The following is a 24,576-nucleotide window of genomic DNA, read 5'->3' as shown; positions in this document are numbered from 1 at the left end:
GCTGGAAGGCAGCTACATGCAATACAGCCCCGTGCTGCCATGGAGAGGGGCAAGTCTAACCCTGAGGCAATGAAATACCCTGTTTAATACTTCCCCAGTAGTCCCAGCAAGCCCCAGACAGCAGAGACATCTGTGAACAGAGCGAGGAGAAAGTGAGAAACAGCATTCACTCATCTTTAGCTACTAAGGAGAAAATAAATTTAAGAAATCTCACCTTATAATCACAAGACACAAACTGGAAAACTTAGCAGGAAAGGGCAAGGAAGAAATTATTTAAGGCAGTGATGATATTGTCTCCCACACACTCTTTCTCTCCCTTACAGCTCTCGATGATACCAGGCCACAGAAATAAAATTATACCTCAAATGCCCAACTCAAACCCTGGCCAATGGGTGTTTCCTTGAAAAGGGAAAAGCAGAAGGGAAAATTTGCTGGCTAGAGTGCTCTAAATATGGGAAGAGCTCAGACATTTATGAGTGTGCTCAAATGCACTAATGAATGTTGACAGTGTTGGTAGAGGCAGTGGCTAACACCACTGCAGCTTTCATACTGCTCCTCATGGAGAACATGCAGAGAAGGTACGAAGTAAACTGGGAGACAATTGATAGCAATTTCACAAGATTATTTTATACTATTCTGTGTATCCACTGATAATGATACTGAAATGACTGGCTTCAATAGGCTACAGAGTTTTAACAATTCTACCTCATATTGTCAACAGAGGCATTAGTTCAATTTAAGGAGTTACCAGAAAAGATAAAGAGCATGTCTTTCAATTATTATTATATTTTATAGGGTTTTGCAGAAAGGTAAAGTTACTCACTAATCTTGTCCTAACCATAGGCAAAACCACAATGATCCTGTTCCCAGTTTAATCAACAGTTCACACATTTTTATAAAGGATTTGGATTAATCAATGCGTAAACAATCAGACCTAATTTTTGGACAGACTTTGCATTATAAGCCTGTCTGTAAAATAATAAATGAACATACTCTCATACCCTGTTCAGAGGAGATGAGAAAAAAAAAATCTATGTTACAAGTTGCAAACAGAAAAAATAAGTTTCCTCACAGGCAAAGGGTGCTTATGCTATGCTGAGATCTTAAAGGGTTCTATTAATTATTTGTTTCACCCTGATCATCATGTAGTGTTTTAAATGGTATGTATTTCACAACAATAGTCTGATTCTTACTTAAATCCTTGTATTCCATAGATGATGTTCATAGCTGGCATAACAGTAGAACACCACTGAAGTCAGAAAACACCTCGTAGAAAGATGCTCAGCTAAGCATCCCTAGGCAGCCCCTAACCTATTCCTCAGTGGACTTCTGGCATGGTACAGTATGCCCTGGAAGCACCATGCTTGTCACGCAGCCATTGAAGAGACGTAAGAATCAGATTTAGATCTGGGTCTCATGTGAAGTAATCCAGGTCAATATAGGACATGTACAGAGACAATCTGACACACAAAGAGGATAGCATGCTCCCCTCGTGTTGCCAGGGGATGTTCTGAAAATGATGAATTTCAGTTGGCTCCAAATAGCCAAGTGACTTTTAAACAAGCTTAAAGCTGCAGGTATGTTGTGCAAACTGGCCTGTCTCTATCCAAAGATTGTTTATGTTAATAGCAAAGACAACAATTTAGAAAGCACCATTTCATGGCGTGATTCCAGTGCCGATGTCTCCCCACTGCCTTGCTTAGTGCTTGCATTAGCCTCTTTCCACAAGACCCAGGACGTCTGACTCTTACAATTGAATTCATAAAAAAAATGTAAACCCTCGCTACATGGGATTTTTGTCTCCCTCCTTCCACGTGCATGTTTTATTAAGTCATTGAACCTCAATTCCCCAGTTTGTGCTACAGGGCAGCCTGTGTTCGCTGGAATACGGACCCAGATAAATGGTTTGATTACGACAAAAACAAGAAGGAAATAAAGAGAGCAAAGGCACATGCCATACTCTAGCCTACCAGATTTCTGTACATACTAAAAAAGTTTTTTAAAAAGGCTGTCCAAAAGAAAGCAAACAGCATAAAAATGTATGTTGCTAACAGTTGCTCAGCTGTTTACTGTTCAGCAGAAAGGACTACATGCAGCACCCAGGAGTCCCATGGGTTGCACACAAAGTGCATCAGCATGGATTGTTTGACTTAAAAACCTTTCTGAACATAAAGCATCCCACCTGAACAGAGGACTCTTCCTTTCATCTATTTTTATGGAGTACTCATTAAAAAAGAACCCAGGTCCTGTGAATTAGGCAGCTCTGGAGTAAAAATGGGTTAATTTATTTGCAGTTCTCTGAGTCACCCCAGGAATACATGGTCAAATTCCTTTAATAAAAAAATAAAATAAAATAAAGATATTTCACTGTAAAATGTACAATGCCTCACTACTGCCTCCAGATTTTCAGCTCTGGATTGAGAACTAAAAAATAGTTCTCCTCACAACTATCTACACTATGCACCATGGCTTGCCCTACTTCCTTTGACACTAAGCATTGTATTTGTGCAGAAGAGCTTTATCTCTGTTCTCACAAACCAAATAGCACAATTCACTTCCTGGCTCAGACACACAAACACATCCGCATGTATCTGACAGAAAGCAAGAAGAAAAGTGATGACAAAAAGCTACTGCTGAAAGGGCAGAAGAAAACTCCATCCTGAATAAGCCAGGTGAGGTTGTACAAGTGAACTGTTTAGCATATGCTATGTACAAATGAATGGTAATTTACTGAGAGAAGAAAAAAGAATAATTGCAAACATTTATGCCTTGTGCATGCGTACAAAAAAAAATTTAAAAATCCACTCTTAGAAAGCTGGTGTATTGCCCCACCAAAAGGCAAGGCACCTGATAAACACTCTCCCTCATTTTGTAGCTTTGTAGGTGATTGCTTCCTTCCTTCTCTTTCTGACGCTGATTTCTTCTCTTTTTAGGAAGTGTTCGCCAAGAGGCATTCAACTCCCTGAAAAGGGTGGGAAGAAGGAGGTAGCAAGGAGAGGCTGGTCCTATCCTGAAAACCACCCCTGGTGGTTACTCTGCTGAAATAAAACAAAATTAATTCCTGTCCCTTTGCTGAATACAAACATGTAACATCCTGCAACTTTAAAAATAGGTCTGCTCCTCCGTTGAACAACCGAGGTGTTTCTGAACATAATGCTTGCCAAAAGCTGTGGTGGTGCCCAAACCTTGCCTGCTGTGCCCCATTAAAGCAGTCTTTATTTATGCTGGTGTCTTCTGGAAAGTACTGCACAAATGCCAAGGAAAGAGAAGACTCTGTGATTTGTTTGGGTCTTCTGTCAGAGCCGCAGGCACCTTGCCATCAGTGGTGCCTCTTTGTAGGCAAGCTACTCTCTCACTTCCAAATTACTGATACTCCCAAATATTTAATGAATCAAGGGGGGGTGGGGGGTGGGTAGAAGTTTTTACTAATGGGAACAATGCACAGGAAAGGAAAAGGATCCCTGTAAAAAAAAGAAAACAGAAAAGGCCCACTCAATGAGACAGCACAGAAATGTCCTTCCCTTGCTTTCCCATAACCTCCCCTTTTGCCTCCTGATACCATCAAAGCCTGTCCATGCTTTAACAAAGATGGATCAGTTGCTGTGCAGTCCCTGGTGCTTACTCTATACTCTAAAGTCACCTACTCATAACCTAGCCATTGCTCAGCAAACTCAAAAAGGAAATTGATTTGTTCATTCCAATAAGCAAATTATAAAAACACCTTCATCCATCTTGTTCCTATATTTTTAAATTTCATTATGGCCACAGAATTGTTGGCTGGGAATTACCCTTCCCCCACTCATACATACACCCTTTAAAAATGCAAAATCTAGCCCTCTATTTCAATATTTCTGATGTCAGTGACCGGTGTCGGCTCTCCCCATACAGTAACTGCTTTAAAGCACTGCATACAGCACTGCATTAAAAATTAATTACACATGCTATTTTATTGATAGTGCATAATGTAATGAGCACCAGCTGTGCTAAACATCCAAACTCCTTTTTAAGACAGCTATAAAAAAAGAAAGAAACTGCACTTCCAAATGCTTCTCCTGTCAGAGGAGAAAAACAGCAACATCTTGGATGGATTTGAAACAGGATTCTTTGATTTAGCTCTCCATTTGGAGCGTTTGAAGAGTTCAGACTCTCGGGCTCAGCATAGTGGTATGCGATCGAGTTAACTCTCTCAATGTTGGGGCCATTGTCTCTACCGCAGGCAACGTTGCCTTGAACCCTTTTGTCCCAAGACTACTAGATTCAGTTCCACCCATTAATATTGCAATTAAGGGCTTTTCTTTTTTTCCTGGGATGTCTGGAAATGGCATGCATCCACTCTAAAGCACCTTTAAATGTTGCTTTTGCTCCTTGTGGTTCCTAACTTGACATAATTAGGACTTACAAAGATATCGTGATCGGGCATCTGTCTAGAACAAAGCCTCAGCCATGCTCAAATTGCCAGCACCACTGCCCCATGCAGCACCCTAATTTTAGCTGCCTCTTCACCCTCTCTTTGCTGCCTCTTGACAAATACACTATTCAGTCAAAAAATCAGTTAGTGATTAGATCCATCAATTTTGAGTTTGGATATGATTTTAATATCTGGTGAGACAGAGAGCTGCATAGACAGACAGGTCACATATGATTTTAATACTTGGATAGATGGATGAACATAGAGATTGATAGATAGATGAAAAGATGGATGCATACACTCAGAGTGATGCATTACCCTTTTTAGTATATACATCTCTCACTCATCCTTGCACTCTGTAAGTACTGTCCACAAAGTCAATTCTACTACAGCACACATTCAGTATTTTGCTGCAATAGATAAATACATATAGCTATGACTAATATAGACATCTCTTCTGGATGTTAGCCAGTACTTTATGCAAACCTCTTCTTCACACAGCAAAACGAAAAATATACATTTACAAAGGGTCTACAGGAAACTCTAGGTCTTTGTCTGCTCTCAGACACGTATAGCAAATTCCTCTTTCTCCTCCCAAAAAAGCACCCAGAGCTAATAAGAAATAAATTTTTGTGGACTTTTTTTTTTTTTTTTTTTTTTTTTTAGATTCCACTCAACCAAAAATGAAGTGTATTAGACATCGTCCTGGGACTTGATGAGTTAGGAGGTTTTTGCTGCATGAGTTTGCATTCTCCACTCTGATTACTGTTTTGTTTTCCGTTGATCCTCCTGTGTTAATAAAACCCAGTCTGGAATGAACAAAAGCTTGCTTCTTGTTCTAGTAAGAAATGTGTCGAGTGCATACCATATCATTAACATAAAAGTTTTTGAAATAATACTGCTTTCTAGACAGGATGTATTAATTGCATCAAGCTTTTTACAGCAGGGTGGTCTAATCTAGCTGTTCTTATTGGCTGACTCCAGTTATAAAACCAACACAAAATGAATACAGTGATATAATTGAAGGAGGGGCAATAATTCTTATAAAACCTATTATTTACTTACAGGTACTTCTTTTATCTTACTGTCACCTTAACCTTTGCCAAGAAAACACCAGACTAGTTAAATGATGCAGTAAGTAGAATTTCAGTAGACAAGTAAATTGCTATAAACTTTACAAGATGACTGCGTGATTTTCAGAATGTCCTAATGACTAATACAGCTGATTGCCTGAATTAACAGGAGCTTGTTCCATTCCTCTGAGCTATGGCCCCATGCCTTCCTCTATTTTATAGCTTGAACTTCACAGTCCTATCCATTAATCACTGCTGTCCATGCCCACTTGCTGTTTTTATATGTGCAACTAAGTATCATAATTGCTTTCCATCTCCTTCCATGAGTCTACACCTGGGAAGGAAGCAGTTTCACTGGTTAGCTGAATGTACGTGTACTGGACAGATTAAATTATCTGTACAGAGGTATATAAAAAGCTCACTCATAGGCCTACGTCCAAAGATTTTGGATCAGGACTGCAGGAGTAGGGGAAATATTATTATCTGTGCTATTAAAATCCCCTTTGTCTTATGCCGATTATAATTCCATGTCTGGGGCTTTTGCACTGTAGGATCTTCAGGGCAGGGACTTTTTTCTTTGGAGAGCACACTGTAAAGTGCCATGCACTTTTGCGCTGTGATTTTCAAAGCTCATTTCTCGTTAACTTTAATGGGAAATGGGCATCCAAATCTCCAAGGCAGCTTTGACAATTTAAGCCTTAATGTACAATATTAATAAATAAGCATCATAAAAAGAGCCTTATGAAGATGTATTGTGAAAAAAATAGCCTCACAAAAAGCATTGCAGTGTATGTGTGCATGCATACAGGCATATACTTTTCTTTACATAATAACGTCTCTCAACAATCATTTGCATGTCTCTGTTATGCAAAAAAACCTGTGTGTGTTTTACAGTTACTCTGAGCAGTTGCAATTCATTGAAATGAAATAAAAAGCAGGCTCAAAAAAGCACCCTAATCTGGCAAGGGGTAAAGCAAAATGAATGCTTTGCCCATTTATATTTTAGATCCAAGCTACACAACCCTGTGAATTTCATGACTGTATTCCAACTTCTAATTAAACAGGCACTAAAAACATTTAAATAGGAGAACCCAATTCAACAGACAGAAGCCTCTGAGTCAAAAAATAAATAAATAAAGAGACTGTGAGTGAGATTATTTCAGTGGTAGATTATTTTTTTTAAATCAAGTGGAAAAACATAGACCTTTACTCACAAATTTCTCATCCTGTAGTGCCCTGAACACAAAGAACTGAACGAAGAGGACCACAGGCAGCACTGGCCAAGCAGCACAGTGGACACCCAAGCCAACTCCCCAGCATCATTTATTGTGATTGAAGCTACTACCAACAACACATTTTCTAAAGATCAAAAACAGCTCTGGATGAGGCAGCATGACTTCCCCTGTGCATGACTGAATGTTACACAGCATTCCAGGAGATTGCTCTTATCTAAGTTGGAGATTTCCAAATGTAGTTTTCACACGCACGTACCCCAAATCCCACTGGCAGCCAGAAATTTAGATTCTCCAGCACAAAACTGCTGGGATTCTTGAGGGCCAGACTTGTGAGTGCCCAGCAAAGATTTGGGAGTATTTGCTACTCGAAGTCTTCAGACTGACAGTCTGCTTGAGAACTGCACAAAACTCCATGTCCTGAATTAAATGAATGCTGAAAAACAGGAAAGGTAAGAAATTGTGAAGGAGGAGAGTTGAGAACTGTTGATGGCTTTTGTTCAAAGAAGGAAACAATTCCTCAGAAGCAAGAACAGGGCTGATGGAATAAAAGGCTCATCAAGTCAGAGAGACAAGCAGAACTCTAAAGCTGGAGCAAGTGACTTGTAAATGTCTACATTTAAATGAAGGAAACAATGGAGAGATCATTATTAGATTATTAGTCAACAAAAAGAACTAGCTTTTCTTTCATTTCCACATAACTTTTGGGGGGCCCAAGGACCCCACAATCCTTGCCACAAGGCTTAAACCACATCCAGGCTCATACAATGAATATTGTAGGAGGTAAAAAAGGGTTAAGTAGATATAATCTCCTTTTTCAAGAAAAGAAAATGTTTCTTTCAGGAAGAATTGGCCAGCTACTGTCATAAACATGTAGCATGCACTTTGATATAACCTATTCTCTAAGTGCTGCGGACTGCAGCAGTAATTACAGGCAGCCATGATAACAGGTCTCTCTCTCCACAGAGCTGGCACTGCTCTCCCAGTAAACAGGCAATTCTGAAGACTCACAGAACACAACTCCAAAGTGAGAACTCAAAGTACCTAAAGTACAAAAGCCTTGCCTTCCCACATTCTTTAATAAGTTATTCCTTCCTTCTTTTAATATTTTTAGTTGTGCTTGCTTCCCTCCCCACTAGCTGCTGGCAACAAGAGGAAGAGGGAACCTGAGCATCCAGTTCACTGTTACAACTACCTGCCTACCAAAGGCACCTAAATGTATACTGCACCCATGAAGAGAAAGTACAGCAAAACATGAGATCAGTTCCAGTTTTATTTACAGGTTAGGGGGAGGAGAGAAGGGGGGAGACAGGGGAGCTATCTGACTTTCTGATCCAGCTCTCACAATTCAGTAGAGCCTATTACTATACCTGTCTCAAGACAGCTGGTCAATCCACTGAGGCCAATGAAGCAGAGCTTGATTAAAACATCATTCCATCTATGCTGCGTATGGCAGCTCAGATAGGAAATCTGACCAAATTGCCTGGATTCACTGAATGCACAGCACCACACAGAGTATTGCTGCAAGCCCAGTGCCTGCGCCCTGGCTCAAGCAGATGGGTGCAGGCTGAGCTTCTCCCAGACAGCATGAGAGCCCTCCTCATTGTACCCTAAGCTTCACGCAGGGTTGAGACAGGACCCTGAGGATAGCTTTCAGCCTCCCCTTGAGAATATGTTATCATTCAGAACCAAAGGTTTCCAAGATGCAAACTTAAATTTCTTGCAAAACTTTGTCTTGCTTTATTACAACAAGGATGTACAGGAATGTTCTCATGAGATATAGTGTACCGCAGCCAGGTGGTACCACTGTTTGAGGAAGGAAAAAGCTGAGTGCAGCAAAGTTTTCCCTGCTTCAGGAGGACCTGAAAAGCCATTTCCCAAAGGCTTTATTTCTGACAGTAGTTGCTGTTTCTCTAAATCCTCTGGTCCCCATGCATTACTTACCCAGAATCATTCTGACACTCCCTATTAAAAGTCCACACACGTTAGCGTGAATGAGAGCTGCAGGGTTTGGCCCACCACAGTGAGACTCCATAAACGCTTGCGGATTTTGTCACAGCTGTATTTTCTTTTAAGCCTTCCCCATTTTCACCTCTCCAGCCTGCAGTTCACCATAGATTCAATCTTGCAACTAAGCCACGCTCAGAAACACCCACTGATTTCAAAGAGATCACTGGGTTTGAAACGATGGGGTCTGGCAACAATATGTCCATGTACTCTTTGGCTAGCTCAGGGAGCCCTCATTTCCACATCACTTTCCCCTCCTCGTGGTGACAAAAGTCAGGCAGCCAAAAGGAATAAAGGAAAAGAAAAGCTGAGAGGAAAGAGGAGATGGATTCATGGCAAGTTACCAGGAAGCATTTTCTTAAAGCAAGGGAGAAAAGAGGATGGAGTATATACATCTCGTGTGCACATGGACATGGAAGAGAGTCTTTACTTCTAACAATTTGGGAGGGGAGGTAAAAAATGGAAGAGAAAAAAAAACTATGTCAGATGTTAAATGTTATCCAATTAAGCTTAAAACAAACAGCCCAGAGAGACAAAATCTTGATACCAGGGTATCACGTTCTGTGAGGAGTCTCAGACATTTGTTCACAGTGTGGCACCATCAGCCCAGCAGCAGCCACTGGTGACAGCTGAAGGTGGGCAGGAAGGGGGGAGAGATGGGAATATGGAGGGAGTTGGACACCCCTTCCTGCTCCCCATGTTCTGCCATGGTGGAGGGAGAAGGAAGAAGTGGAGGTGGGTGGTTTAGGGCATTTTCTCTGCCTTCCACACACAACCCAGTGAAAGCAGCTCTCCCATGGCAAAGATGACATCACTTGGCAGCACTACTGAGCTTCAGATACCAACAAAAAAAAAAAAAAAATGTTTCTATTACCTGACAACTGACAATGACATCCAAATGTGCCTGACGTCTCAGTCTGAATCTCAGTCTGAGTCCCGCCAACTGAGACTGCACGTGCACCACAGCAGGGCAGGCTAAGGCAGGGCGGGAGGGAGGCCAGTGCGCGGAGAGGTGACGTGATCACAGATGTGTGAGGGTGGGAGGAGGCAGCTATGGGAGCCCCCGGCAGGTTTGCAGGCCTGGACGGCCCTGGAGAAAAAACAATAGAAAAAACTGTCAGTCGGATCTAAGGTTGAAGGGACAGAGGAGGCATCATCAGGGGAAACAGGTGAGACGGGGCTGGCTGCCTAAGGCACTACACATTTGGTCTGAACCCCTCTCTGGGTGTGGCTGAGGCTGACGGGTGGGGGAAGAGCAAGAAAAGACCTGGGGGACTCACAGACTGGGGCTGGGGGCCCACGGGGGGCACAGAGAAGGGCGAAGTGCTGGGGAGCGGCTGGCCACGGCATGGAGCAGAGCCGGAGGGTGCAGACTTGCTCAGGGACCGAATCAAAAGGGGGATTATTGTTTTACGGCTGTGTTAATGCATTGAGCCGACACAAAACTGGGCAGGCTTTCTGCTGAGCTGCCACTGAAGCCGGCTCCACACACCAGCCCGGACAAAGTGCGGTGACTTAGAGCTTAAATGGCTTCAGAGAGGTGCCAGAAGCCGAGCTCCCAGAAGGAAGCATTGGCGGCCGCTGTGCTGCCTTCCCGCTTGAGCTGTGGCCAGTTGTGCATGTTGCGTGCCCCGATTATGAAGGCTGCCTCCCTGTTGAGCCTGTGAAGGAGGGAGCAACCTTTTTCCTGGTTACTATAAGATGATTTTGTAACTTCCAAGCGAATTACTTATTTTTAACCCCTCTAGGAATCACCTGCCGGTTAAAAGCTGTATTTAAGAGTTTTCTCCTGCTTTGCTGGAAACGCTCGCTCCTCCTGGCACTAGTCCAAACTGAGCTGCACGGCTTTGAAAAACTAAGATACACATTTCAAATATCAATATACACCTGCACAAATAAAGATACGCACAAACATACACATGGAATCAAGTATGAGCTACATTTTTGGCTGTTGTAAATTCGCAGTTTAAAGGGAAGTTGAGAAAATTACATCACTTTACATTCACTAAGTATTCCACCCCTTTATTTTAAACTATGCCTACCACTTAACTATTAAATAAAGGGTAGGTACTAAACAAGGACAGTTTCTAAATGAAGATATGTGGACGAGTGGTCAGCATTAAAAAGTTGGCATTTGCCAACAGTTACCACACAGTGGTAGATCAGAAACCACAGTTTCCCCCTGTATTTAGATCAGGAAATACATGTGCTAATTGTGGGGTAACTTCTGGCAAATGTTCTTTTTTTTTTTAATGGTGGCAATTCTGTCTGTTAGATGAGTGTGCACGTTGCAAATACATGTAAACACCATGGCAGCAAGGAGTAATATTTATCCATGCTCTCTCCAGCCCTAGAAAAGCAACATTTTCTAAGGAAGACTCTCCACCTCAAGAGTCCTGATTTGGAAACTAGGCCTGCATGTTGATCTGACAGCTACACATGTGGGGCAAACAGGGATACTTCATCCTTGGCACAGCATCCAGCGCTCCAGTCTGCAAGGACTGCATTTGATTTTGTCATTTATCTTAAATGGCTAAGAGACCACCAGTGCAAAACATTTGTGTGAAGCTTTTGCCAAAACCACAAGTGAAGAGCCTAAATTCCCTGTGTAAATACTTGAGCTTCAAGCATCAAGGATAAAATTTGTGCTCTTTTGTGAGGATTGGTTTTAAATAGAAGCCATTTCTGTGGCTCATGGGATAAGGAAGGAGGGAAGGGGGGCCTCAGTTTCTTGGCTTTTGTAACTGTTTGATCTCCCTGGAAGTACTACACAAGTAGGTAATGATAACTACTATGAAGGTCATATTACGCTGCATTTTGGGCAGGACAATGTGCCAGGCAAGTGAAAAATAATGTTAGACGTGGATTTCCACGTATATATGAACAACTCATCTGACGTTTTAACATATATGAGCAGCTAGTTCTCTTGTTTATTTTTCATGGAACAAGCAAAAAGTAGCAAATATTCCCTACGATGACTTAACAACTGCATTTTATATTCCTAAAATTATTTTTAAAACTAGGTTAGAATAGGCCATGGTGAGGTCTCTGGGCATTCATCCTTGCTGGGAAAGCTGTGCGCTTGAAATCAGGATTTAGAGTAGGGCCACAGGGCAGCTACATCTCAGGTTACATCTGACATGCCTGTGGCCCCACCATGACCAAGGGCACTGGTCTTGCAGTCATTTGGCCCTGTGCACATGATGGTGCCATACTCCAGATTTTGAAGCAGATCATCACACAGAAGAACTATATGAGGCCAATCAAGCATACCGTCAACCACAACTGCATGGGGTTTTAACATGGAGGTGCACGGGTCCTAACACACAAGTCTATTCTGCAAGTAATAGCCTCTACTCTAGTCCTGATGGATCCCATGTTTCCACTGGCAATGAATTTGGTACAATCTGCACAGCACAGAGGAGCCCAAGAAAATGCTCATCAAGTGGGTACGGGAAGGCCCTCCTTGTTCTTATCCAGTATGCCTCCTCTAATGTAAAAAGAAAATTAAGGTTACAAATAGGAGGTTTCAAGCCATCTGGGAAAAGGGATCCTGTAAGAGCCTTCTAACAGAAGCACTGGGGGCAAGCCAGCAATCTGCTTTAACAAGGTGCCTAACAAATTTCTGGGAAGGACTACACAAACCAACTGCCAGTGAATGGATGGAACTGAACATGTCACTCTGAAGGTCTTTTTCTGTCCTTTGATATCTGTATGAAGAAATCTAAAAAGTGCTAACGTAGTGTCAGAAAGAAATGGATGGGTAAGGGAGGAAAAAGAGGGGACTCTGGCAAAAGTCAGAGAAGAGACGCTCTGGCAAATGGAGTCTCACCACCACTCCCAAGTCCACAGCTAAAAGACAAGCAACATAAAACCAGGTGACTCCTCCTCCTCTTTGCTACCACATTGTTTCTTTGAAACAAATTTGACACAAATTCTATAGGACAGTGCCATAGGATCAAATCATGTGACTAATCATGGAGAGGGAAATCATATCAAAGCCTCAAGGAAAAGCATGATAAAAAGGAGTGCTCCATCATTAGGTATGGGATGCTTCTTCACAGCTACAGGAAGAGTAACAGTTATGCTCAGAAAAACTCAGCTTGTGTTTGCTAGTAATATGCCCTTATTTTGCCTCTCCATCTCCTCTTCTATGGGACTTTTCTTCCCCATAATGGCTCTATTTATAGTTGAAAATTAAGACAAGAACTCTACCATTCTTCAACTTAAATGCTACAGGTGATGGACAAACACAAACAGTTAAAAAGATAAACAGATATAGGTAGATAGACAGACATCCTAAGGTGATGTTTACAGTTTTCTGCTCAACCCACAAAGCACTAGGCAAAGGAAGGAAGCTAGTCTCTGCAGTCCTATGGCAAATCAAACACATCATGTTGCACACAGGTTTCAAAAAGAAAACACTCCTGTGAGGCCCTGACTTCCACATAGGCCACAGCCACAACAAGCACTAAGAGAAAGCAGACTGCAGGAACGGTGCTGCAGCCTTAGAGGCAAAAATCTGATCCAGTTGTTGCAAGCAGGCACATACATGCAGTTTTGTGTGGCTTGGACATCACTGACATGATGTGCAAGGTTCAATTTTTCTCTTGGGTCAGCACTGGGAAATCACTCACCTGCACTGCAGATCTCAATTATATATTCTGCTTTCATTCTGCATGGATGTGAGGGGGAATTTTGCACGTAGTATGGGTGTGAAACATGAACAGGGACTGTCATGATGTAAATAAAATATCTGCATTGCTGATGGTAAAGGAGGATTTTGTCTTTACACTTTAAACAGGCTTGGCATATACTCACTGCCTATACCTGGCATATTGCATAGTGTATGTTGCCTCCCAGGCACTGCTAAGAGTAATTTTTTTTCTCCCTGCTATTTTTAAACTTGCAAAGAAAATAAGGCAAATTGGACATGACCCCAGAAGATGGAAATGAGCACAAGAGCCTAGATGAACATGACAAAAGACACAATCAAGGCATAAATTGCATCCTTTTGTTGTCCTTCTTCCTGCACCTAGGCATGACTAGCGATACGATATGGTATATGTAGAATGCCACACTTCCGTGGCACATCTGCAGAAAAGTCCCTGAGCAAAACACAAAGATGGAGCCACAGGCAGCATTCACAACGTCCCACCTCAGAATGGCTCAGACCAGGGAGCCTGATCTTAATTTAAGAGATCTTTCTTCACATCTCATGTCACATATAAATGCAGCCACACATAGCTGGTGCATCCCTGGGGATGTTGTGTGCTTGTCTGAGTGGGTGCCTGGGTGCATATCTGTGCACAGGCAGGCAGGCAGGTGTGCAGGCAGAAATGTAAGCCACTTAACAGGGCACAAACCAAGTTTTTCTATGTGTCTCTCTGTGCCTGTCTGGTGATGGAAAATCAATCAATAGCTGGTTAGAGACTAAAGCTCAGCTCCATTATTAAAAAACTCTCTTTCAATAAAAAGAAAAACATCTGTTCAAACAGTGTACGGCAACAAATTCAGACTGCAGGCTGCAGTCTCATCCCTGCCCTGTGCCTGTCATGTTCAGGGAGAATACTGCAGATGTTCTGAAATGGATTTTACATGTACCATTGCAGCAGCTCTGAACAGCCACATCCAAAAATAAAAGGCGGATCTACTCACTAAAATTTCCAACAGATTTTTCCAGGCTTTTTCTAAAACAAGTTGTCTCATCTGCATTACACTCTCCCCTATGGACTGTTCCCACCTGATACTATCTCTCTGCCATATCTTCTAGCACAGACACCAAACGTGACAAAGCAAATGTAACACATACATGTGTATGCACACACACACAAAGGGTGTACAAGAGACACGGATGCACAAACATTTCCAATAGCAACTAGCAGAGCTATGCATACAGAACCTGCAAGTGGCAGTCCTGCATAGCACCCCACAGGAAAGGTGGAGGGGGAGTCCTGAGAAGGATTCAGTGGCACAGGCAGACACGTTACTACACACACTCATGCATGCAATCCAGTGCTCTGTCTGACACACCTGCACACCAGCCTTCACCTCCTCCCCCAGCACACACACACACAGAGGTTTTGGAGCAGTTCCCCCACACCAACTTATGATGTTAAGACAAAAACTTTGCTCGAACTGGAAATAGGAAGGCTGCACTGGGGAAAGGAGAGTAGGGAAAGGATTTCTTGCAGTATTTTGCTCAGGGATTTTTTTTTTCTGGCAGACAAGGATTCCCTTTGATACACTGATACATTTCCTTCTCCCAAGAATTTTGAATTATAATATATAAATGAGTCATAGATCAAGAACAGCGACATGGCAAGCAAGAAGGAGAAAGAGTGAGTGAGGGGCACTGGCACAGAAATTTGACAGCACCCCAACTCCCCCTTCCTCCCCCCATGCCAAGACATTAATTCTCACAAGTCGGAGAAAATTACTATGCATGAATGCAAAAAGCATGATCAGGAGTAATTAACATGGCTTCATATGCAAATTTTATTAATGCAGAAGTACAAAGTCATTATGCAAATGAAACTTACGTCAACTCTCTTGACAAATATTCATCTCTAAAGCTCAAGTTTCTCCCTTGTAATTTTTTTTTTTTTTTAATTTTTTGGTGCAAAACCAAAAGAAAAAAAAAAAAAAAGTGACAAGGAGTGTTCGACAAGTTTGCAAAGTTGTTTTTCGACCAGAGAAATTTATTCTTGCATTGTTGAAATTTTTTTTTTTTTTTTTTTTTTGCTGTTGTTGGCAGGTACACGACAGCTCATGGAGGAGAGCGGGAGGATGGGGGACGCGGGCTACCAGCAGCAGGCAGCCAATCAAAACGCCAGCGGCTGTAATGAGCGCGATTGATGACTGTTTGGCTTTACTGCAGGGTAATGAACTAGAATCCAGTCTGAGGAGGAAAAAAATATGAATATTCATGAAGCTGTGCTCCTGCCTTTGATGATTAAAGAAATTTTTAATATTCAAATAAGCGCTTGCCAAGTGATTAACAAAGAACAAGCACGCAGGAATATGGAAATGGAGCTGTGGAAGATTTGGGAGTCACAGTCTGTGCAGAAAAGACAGCACAAAATTTCATAAACAAGATAGGCAGATAACCCAATTCAAATCTGAGCAAATAAATGGGGGGAGGAAAAAATCCCCTTATTTTTCAACAGTTTGGATATTGTATCAGTCACTTTGTTTTAGAGTGCAAAGAGAATAAAAGCAACCTATGCAAGAAGACAAGGGGAAAAAAACAAACCCTAAGAAACCCAACACAGCAATTACAAAGTAAGAAACCTGGGTGAGAAACCGATAGGAAAATGATGGCTAAGTCCATCATCTGCTGTGGGCCATTGCTTTTCAAAAGCAGGAGCCTGCCTGATGCTGAGAGCTTACTGGCTACTGGGAACTGCCAACTTGTTGTATACGACTGGCATGAGCCAAAATTACCCTGAAATAGCCAAGACCTGCTGTCAAATCCCTTTCCTCAGCTAGGCGGTGAATCGTGGGGCTTGACCACTGCCTGGGAGAGAAGTGAGTGCAACAGAAAGAAATATTATTGCCAGGAGAACAAAAAAAAAAGTGGAAAAAATAAAGTGCAGAAGGAAGGTGTAAGGAGGTCTCAGCTGCCCACACCGGTAATCAGTTGATAAGAAATGTGTTTTCTGTGCCTGAGCCAGAGAAGTCCTCCACTCCCCACAGGCTTCTGAACAAGGATACAAAAATCCAGCCACGTTAAGAAATTTCTGTTAAGTTCAGGCTCGCACAGTTTAATAGCTTCACAAAGGATTCACACTGAAGCACATAATAACAATATTAGCTGCTAAAATGACATTGCAGTTAAAATACATTTAATTAGCAGCCAGCAACATCTTTTCTTTTTCTTTTTTTGCAAAACAGTTAACTTCAGGGCTAACTTATACCAGGATGAAATGTGATTGAGCTCTGTTACTCAAAAAACAGAGTAAGGATGTCTTCAAACTCATAGGGCATTGGAAAAATGACTCACCTTCTTTGTTATTAGATCCTGGGGTTTCACAGGCCTGTTTGTCTTTTCTGCAGATCTTTAAAACCTCTGGTTAATGATTTCCTATTTTAAAGTCTAAAGAAAGCATAGCCTAGGTACCACTTAATAATTAGCAGGTGTCTTCACAATGTAACATTTCATCTCTACTTTAAAAAATAAAATAACAATAATCATAACAGCATGAGGACAATGTTACAAAATGCACATAACAGCCATGACCAGAACCTTCAGAGCTGCCATGAAAACACACCATGGAGCTAATGGGTAATGGGATTTTTTCCTCCCATATCTACTACAAAAATACCAACTATTGATGTACCACAGAAAAGAAGAAGAAAAAAAAAAAAAGAAAAAAAAAAAAAAAAAAAAAAAGGAAAAAAAAACCAAAAAAACCCACCTCCTAAGTGTAAGTAAAGATAAGGTTAAATGCTGTGCAGGGGGATTGTTGGGAGTCTTTCTTCTGAATAATGCTAAGACCTTTCAGAGAAGCCTGTTGTCTCTAGGTGTGTGTGGGTGGGTGAGGTGTGATATTACATAAGGCACAGGCAGCAGGGGCTGTGCACAACCATACTGACTACGACACTTGACTGTGAAACCCAGCTTTCCATTTCGTGGACTCTTCATAGCTTGTGTCAGACCCTTGAACACTGTAAATGTTATCCTTTGTCTATGAGACGTCTTGGCTTTATTTTAATCAATGCATTTTCTTTCTTAATGACAGAAAAGAAACCACCAGCTCATATAGTTGGTTGCTTTGAAGCCCAGTTGAGTCCTACCATATAAACGTGAACACTTAATATTAATTCCACATTTTCTTTCTTTCTTTTAAAGCACCTCATTTACATATTTCTGAAGAATAATGATACTTCTGCAGGTGAACACACATTTCAGCATATGGATTCAACGGGAAAAAAAGAGTCAATATTGTTAAATCAGACCTTAAATTTAAGTGGCTTGAATTGAGCATGCAGCTGTGGTTGCCTCTCAGTAGTGAGATGCTGTAATAATAATAAGAATAATAAAACCACAATAATAATAATAATAATAACAATAATAATAAAAATATGCCTTTCATTTCTCTAGTGCCTTCCACACAGATCTGGAAACATTTTACAAAGACAAATAAACTGACCTTGGGACACCCCATGTGGTTAATAAATATCCTAATACATCTAAATATCCTGGTTTGAGCATGCAACTCTTCTCATTGCCTAAAAATCCACAGTTTAGTTCATCCGCATATTTGAGAATGGCATTTTAGTGGCTCAGACATCAAGAGCAGTTTGTGGAGATTTTTACTTACCTAAGAGACCATGTGAGTTCCAAGAAGTAGCCCACACTATGCCTGCAAGATTGATTATTCAGTGCCAAAGCCCTCTTTTAAGAAATGGGGGTGTGGGTTGTCACTGGTTCTGCTCAGCGGCTGGGGTGGGAGGCCCAGAGGCATTCAGGTGCCACAGAGCAGCATCTCAACGAGATGGGTCCCTGCAGGGAACCCACCCCATACGCCCCACCCCCTTCCACCTGGTGCTCATCCAAACCTGCTCCCAGCCCTCTGTGCTTGGAACATGAAGCTAAGCAAAAAAATTGAAATATCTTGGCCTATCCCAATTAATCACACAAAAAAGGACTTTTGCACACCCCAAGGCTGCACTCATTGCTTTCTCCTGCTGTGCCCTCTGACCATCCGACTGATACAAGTCTTTGTCCCAGAAGTACTGTATCCCTCTGCTATGACAGCAAACAGGAGCATGACAGGGGAAAGAAGGGCAGGATTGGGCCTAAAACACCATAAGGCATAAGATCAACAGACATGATGTAAGTATACCATAGGAAACAAGGGCATTTTCTCATCTCAGGAGGGTTGTCTTGCAGACATATAGGGCTCTGGGCTGGGAAGGGAACCACAGCACACACCCCAGGGCATGAGCCACCCCTCCTGGAGCTCAGCTTTACCCTTTCCACCCTCCCCCTCTCTGGTCTGTTCAGCCCCAAAAGACTTGCAAAGTAGAGTCTGGCTTTAGCTCCAGAGATGCAGTGTCAAACACAATGGTGCCCTGATCTGACCTGCAATGTCCAGAAGCTACCACAATAAACTAACAAATAACAATAATCATTTGTGGAGTTTGTTTTCCAGAAGGCAAAAAGGGTTGACAATAAACAGTTCATCAATTTTCCCAAGTTTGTTCCCCAACTCTTGTAATTAAGTCCTGGGGAGTTTCAATGGTTTTAAAAATCTTTGTGGGGATTAAAATTTTTAGTCCTCATTAGACCATGAATATTTCTATATACCAGCAAATATTCCTGATGTAATAGAAACATATAAGCACCCCTATGGATGATGACTGCAATATAACAAGCAGAATTAATAAAGGAATTCAGTGGATAAAAAGAGATGTTTCCAAAAAGCAAAATTATACATAGAGGCAGCTCGGGAGAGAAATACCACTACAGATAATCTGAAGGCTTGACCACAGGAGCATGGTCGAGAGGCTAAAATGAAGGAAGTGAAGTAGTCAGGGAAAAGCCCCAGATATGCAGGAGTCCATAACACTGTTGGACTTCTCCTCTGCTTTGACAATTCAGGATTGAGCCCTGCTCACACTGGCAGACACTGCACTGCACACACGTATCCTCAAGCAGAATACGGCCTCTGGAAAAGACAATAGCAGGATTTGCTGCTTGGTTAAGTATCTCTCCCTTCCTCTAAAGTTTGCCCTCTGCTAGTATTTTTTAATTTTTCCTCTATCTCACACCTTAAAAAAAAATATGTTACAAAATTGGACTGGATGAGACTTTAACAACTCTTCTGCTGTTTGGCAGCAAAAAACAGCTTCTAGAAGGGGAGGGAAGTTGGGGAAAGAAAGAGAGGTAGATGAAGTCACCCTACCCCTCTGTGCCTCAGTCTCCCCATCTGTTAAAATCAGCTAATGACATCCACCTGATTTCATTAAATGTCCTGGAAACTAAAAAGACATTGTAAAAGCAATATATTAAGCAGCAGCAGTGTTAACTGTTTCAGTGCTGGAAATGTGATGGAGGATCACCAGGTGATGCTGATGCCTCTGCAAAGCAGACAAACTAATATACAGACATAATGTAGGCACACGGTAAGTGCTGAATTTCAATGTGAAAAATAATCTACCTGCCTAGCATGATACATTCATACATTAACTTAAAGTAATATAGCAGTGTTTGAGGAGGTCTCCTTAATATGCACATTTTTACAATTTGCAAATTTTCCCTTGTGCACAGAGCATGTTCACACTCAGCAGAGCATTTCACTAACACCAAGTCAACTTAACCAAGAAAAGTAAGGCAAGTGATTTAGAGACAGGGAAAAGCAACAGATATTTTCAAAACGAGGACTGCCTTTCAGTTTTGGATCTCTCAGGGGAAAACCAATCCAGCTGAATGTGTACAAGCAGGCCTGAGTCTGATAACTGAATCTGTCAAATTAAACGAGCAGAGCAATCAACTGGAGATGGTAAAACAATCCACCAACTGAGGGGAACCCTGAGGATCTAAAGCTTCAGTCCTCAATTTACCGGGCACAGCACAACTGAGTAAATAATGTTCTCTGAATGGTAAAAAGGCCAGAAAATTAATTAGCTTTTCAGTAACAAAAGAAAGCAGACAAATAAACCAGCAACCAGGAATCTGGTTCAGACTACAATGTAAGTTAGAAAAGGGAATTAATAAGCCGAGGTTTCATTTGCTTAAGGAAGCATGCTGCAAACCTGCGCCAAATACTGCTGCTAAACAGCACAATTAAAAGTTTCACCCAAAGATTTGGATCCAAGCCAAATTTGGCCAGTCACAAGAGCTAATTATACAGGATAACTGAACCCTGCACCAGGAGAGGTAAAATGCAAGTACAGTATAAAAAGAATTACTTACTCCTTCCAGTATGACACAAAGCTAAGAGCAAAGCCAACTACAAAAACAATTCTGTGTACAGGACATTTTTTCTGAAGCATATTTTTTCTGGACCAGATTTCTCAGTAATTTGCAATTCACCCATTTGTTTGTGAATGGCCAATAGCATCTTTCTCCATGAGATAAAAGTATGAAATTCAAAAAAGACTTTTTATTATCAGGTGTGCTTGAAATGAAAACTGATTACCAAGGAAGGTGTCTTGAAAAAAAATTTATAACAGAAATACTGTACAAATCAAGATGAAGCAAAAAAAAAATCCTTCCAACATCCATACTCAAGATGAGGAAGAGGTATTAAATATACAACTATTACCTCATTAAAACAGTGGCTAGTGGGTTTTTGTTTTGTTTCTGATGAAAATGCCAATATACTAAAACAGCAGCTTATAGCTGTATATTCCTGTCTAACCAAATCTTTCTACAACCTCCTGCATTACGAGCAAAATCTCTAAAATGTCACCAACCAAAAAAACCTGAACTACCTTGTAATTAGTTTCAACAAAGTAGTCCTTTTAACCCTCATTTTCTAGATGTAGATGGCATTTCCGAAATAAGCATTATGAACCTTTCTTAAGGACAAGGAAACTGTAAAATAAGAAGCAGCGATCCAGTAGTTCTTCCTCTAAGCAAGCCTTTTTTTTCCTTGTAATAAATTCAAATCCAGTCTTCACCTTCTTAATAGGTGATCAGAGAAAATATGCATGCACACCTAAACTGCTACAACAAACCTTATTTTTTAAATAACACTTCGATCTCTAAAATAATAAAGACTGCTGTAATATGTTAGCACTGGTATCATTATTCCTCATGATTCAATATTCTAATGACTGGCTGTAACAGAGGTTTTATGTTCTGCTGAGGTTTATACCACTATTTAATGTAATTAAGCAAACTGGCAGCAAATGCCTCTATGGAAATACCATTTCTATCGCAGAGTATTCCCACCAGATATTTTGAGGAATCATAGCTTACAAACTTTGATTCTGTTTATTTTTTCCCCTTCTCTGAAACTGATCTGGCATTTCTTGGACTTAGTAAAGTGGAAGAAGGAATTAATTTGACTTCTGTAGTCATGTTATTATTGACAATACTAATAATCTATGACAAATGGGCCATCCCTGGTTCTCTCTTTAAGCAGGCATTGCAGCCTGCAACATCACTTTGTAAAACCCCAGGGCTGGACTTCGCTCATGCAGAGAGCCCTGTGAGTGCACCAGCAGTGGGGTTTTAAGTAAGCCATTAAAATGCTAATATTCAGCATGGGCCAGATCCCGGTTACCACTGAAAGCAGAACTAAAGCTCCTCGGGAGACAGGATAAGGCCCTTCCAATGTGATCAAAGAGTAAATACATGCAAAGCTCTGATGGGAAAAAGGATCTTTTTTCTAATTTTAAAACCAAACAAGCAGAGTCCACCAGGCTCATAATCCATGTTACCGTCACATCTGAGATCACTGACATCTGGGATAACACCATTGAGGAGGATGGGTCCACGCTGAAAAAGTTGCCACCTGAGGTCAAAGAGGAGTGTTTAATACACACCCAGGATTCTCTCAAAACAGAGTTCATTACCTTTCGGGCTACATTCCCCTCCACTCAACACAGTCCTGCTGACAATAGCAGATGTGCCATATACATGCAAATATGCATGGCTTTGTCATATTTGCATTCACCCCACCTTGCAAAAGAAGCTCAGCCCCTTTGGCAGCCTTCATTAAAGCAAGAGGTTTATGCGGCCACCCAGAACAGAGGGTCAGGACAGAATTCAGCCCCAAAACCAGAGTTCACCCACTGCCTGCTACTACAGAGCTCACAGGCTGACTTGTTTAAAATAAAAGGCTCAATTACCTGTCCTTCCCAGCTGCAAAGCTCTCTGTGGAGTGAAAAAAACAAGTAACAGTGAAACAAAACCCACACCCACTTGGGGGGGAACAAGACAAGGAATGATAACGAGAAAGGAAAAATGTCTGGTTCCTATTATTTCTGTCTGCAGTGCTTTCACCTCCTCAAACAGCTCAAAGGAGGGCTTCTGGAACAGAAGTTCAACTTTCCTAAATCTGGGCTCCTAAACTGCCAGGATCTGGTTACATTTTCTCCTTCTACAGATTTTAATACTTTTATTCTGTATCCTAATAAGGCTGGGGGGAGAAGGAGCATCTCAGTGTCACTATAAGAAAGAAGTCACCAGATTTTGTGATCCAGCAGCTTCTTTGGCAGAGAGAACTGCTGGCTGGCATAATCTACTCGCTTGACAAAACTACTATTTCTGGGCACAGGCTCAAAAACAGGTAGGAAGCAAACGCTGAGAAATAAGGAAGTAAAAACAGCCAACAGATTTTTCACTACCAAGAACGCCAAGAGTAAACATGATTTATTTAGCTGTGTTTAACATGTCTCTTTTGCACTAGACTGCAGAAATCTGCTTGCATTTAGAGCAGGAGGAGGAGGAGGTGAGGGGGAGGGGACGAAAAGGGAATCCATTACTGTGCTCCGCTGGTACTTTCTGAATTGTTCAGTCACACAGTTTTATTGAGTACAAGTATTTTCTAGCCCAAAATATATTCATGTGTCAGAAGAAAGCAGCACTAATCTGCTGTTAATTAACAAGCTGCTGCTAACAAAAGATGAAGGACTCAATTCATATAAACAATATTTACGTGGGTGTCGCATGATTTTGTCACAGATCTTTTCTTCCTACCCCCCCTTCCCCCTGCCTCCTCCTCTTCTTCAGCACCCAATTGCAGGCATGCAGCACAGAAGAGCTTCAGCTCCTCTTGGGACCAACACCCACAGCAGTGGCAAGGACACTCATCCTCATCCCAACCCAGCCAAACTTGGACAAGATCTTGCCTGAGGCGCCCAACTCTGGAGCTGCCATCTCTCTGTGCGGGGAAGGGCGCTATCACACACCCGCAAGTGAAATTTCCTTAGATTCTTACTCAATTATGAGGCAGTAGCCATCTTCTGGCTCCATGTCCATAGTGGCAACGCTGCCAAGGCTCTGGGAAGTGGCACAGAGACTCCTACCCCTCCATCCATCCTCACAAGCAGCATGTGAGCTGTGAGAGGGGACAGGTGAGATCGCTGCCTTCCCCAGTGCCCTGACTATGATTTCACATTTGTTTAATACAACCATTCTGCCAAGGACATTTGGGAGGGGGGCAAGCTGCTAACAGCACAGAGACCTAGAGGGATTTGGGCTTGTTCAAAAATCAGTGCATGCACAAAAGGGTAGGGCTGTGAGCAGTGACCCAGAGGGCAGGCTCTCCTCACAATAGCCCTGCTGCCACCACCCACTCCCTGCTGTCATTTCGGATGGTAGCATTTCTGGCCCCATCCAGGGAGGTACTGAGCACAGCAGGCTGCCCCAAGCCCCTGCTGGATGCAGTCGGGTACTTTGGAAAATCAAGCCATTCACATATTTTCTGCCTCATCTGAGAAATGAGAGTGCCTATCTGCATATCTCCTGTGGGCGGCTTAAAGCTGGCACTGGCAAAGATATGAGAGAGTTAAAACCAACAGCAACGAACACTAAAAATTCCTGGACTTGCTCCATTCCTGGAAACAAAGGTGGGATTGCAGGGTTGGAGAAAGGGCTGATGGTCTTCTGCACTTTACCCATCAAACCACACAGACCTGCCCTAGAGAGGGTTCACAGGGCATGGGGTTTAGGCTCTGCTCAAGCACTGCCATCACATAGCCAGGGCTGGAAGAAGTGTAGGGAGAGGAGGCTGGAAACAGAAGTATTCAAGAGTGATTTTGGAAGTGCCAAGGTTCTCCCATGATGGCACTCTGGGGTGGTGTTCATGCTAGCACAGTGCCCTGCACACCCAAGTCAGTGTCTTGCCCCAGAGCCACAGTTTCTTCGTAAGAGACAAACTCTGCTGGAACTTAT

At 42.0% G+C, this 24,576-nt stretch overlaps 1 protein-coding gene across 4 annotated transcripts in view; it reads right to left on the bottom strand.

Moving 5' to 3' along the window:
- BCL11B (BCL11 transcription factor B) overlaps positions 1-24,576 on the bottom strand; it is a 95,499-nt gene that overhangs the window by 43,486 nt on the left and 27,437 nt on the right. For 2 of the 4 annotated variants that reach the window (XM_071745642.1, XM_071745643.1), the window contains exon 3: positions 9,595-9,810. The exons of the other annotated variants lie outside the window; for them this stretch is intronic. In XM_071745642.1, coding sequence (XP_071601743.1) covers positions 9,595-9,810 — 216 coding nt within the window. The remainder of the gene's footprint in view (positions 1-9,594; positions 9,811-24,576) is intronic. 4 annotated transcript variants of the gene reach the window in all.

This window comes from Heliangelus exortis, chromosome 5 (genome assembly GCF_036169615.1).
Source record: "Heliangelus exortis chromosome 5, bHelExo1.hap1, whole genome shotgun sequence".
Classification (NCBI taxonomy): domain Eukaryota; kingdom Metazoa; phylum Chordata; class Aves; order Apodiformes; family Trochilidae; genus Heliangelus; species Heliangelus exortis.
This window is presented reverse-complemented; position numbering and strand designations above follow the sequence as displayed.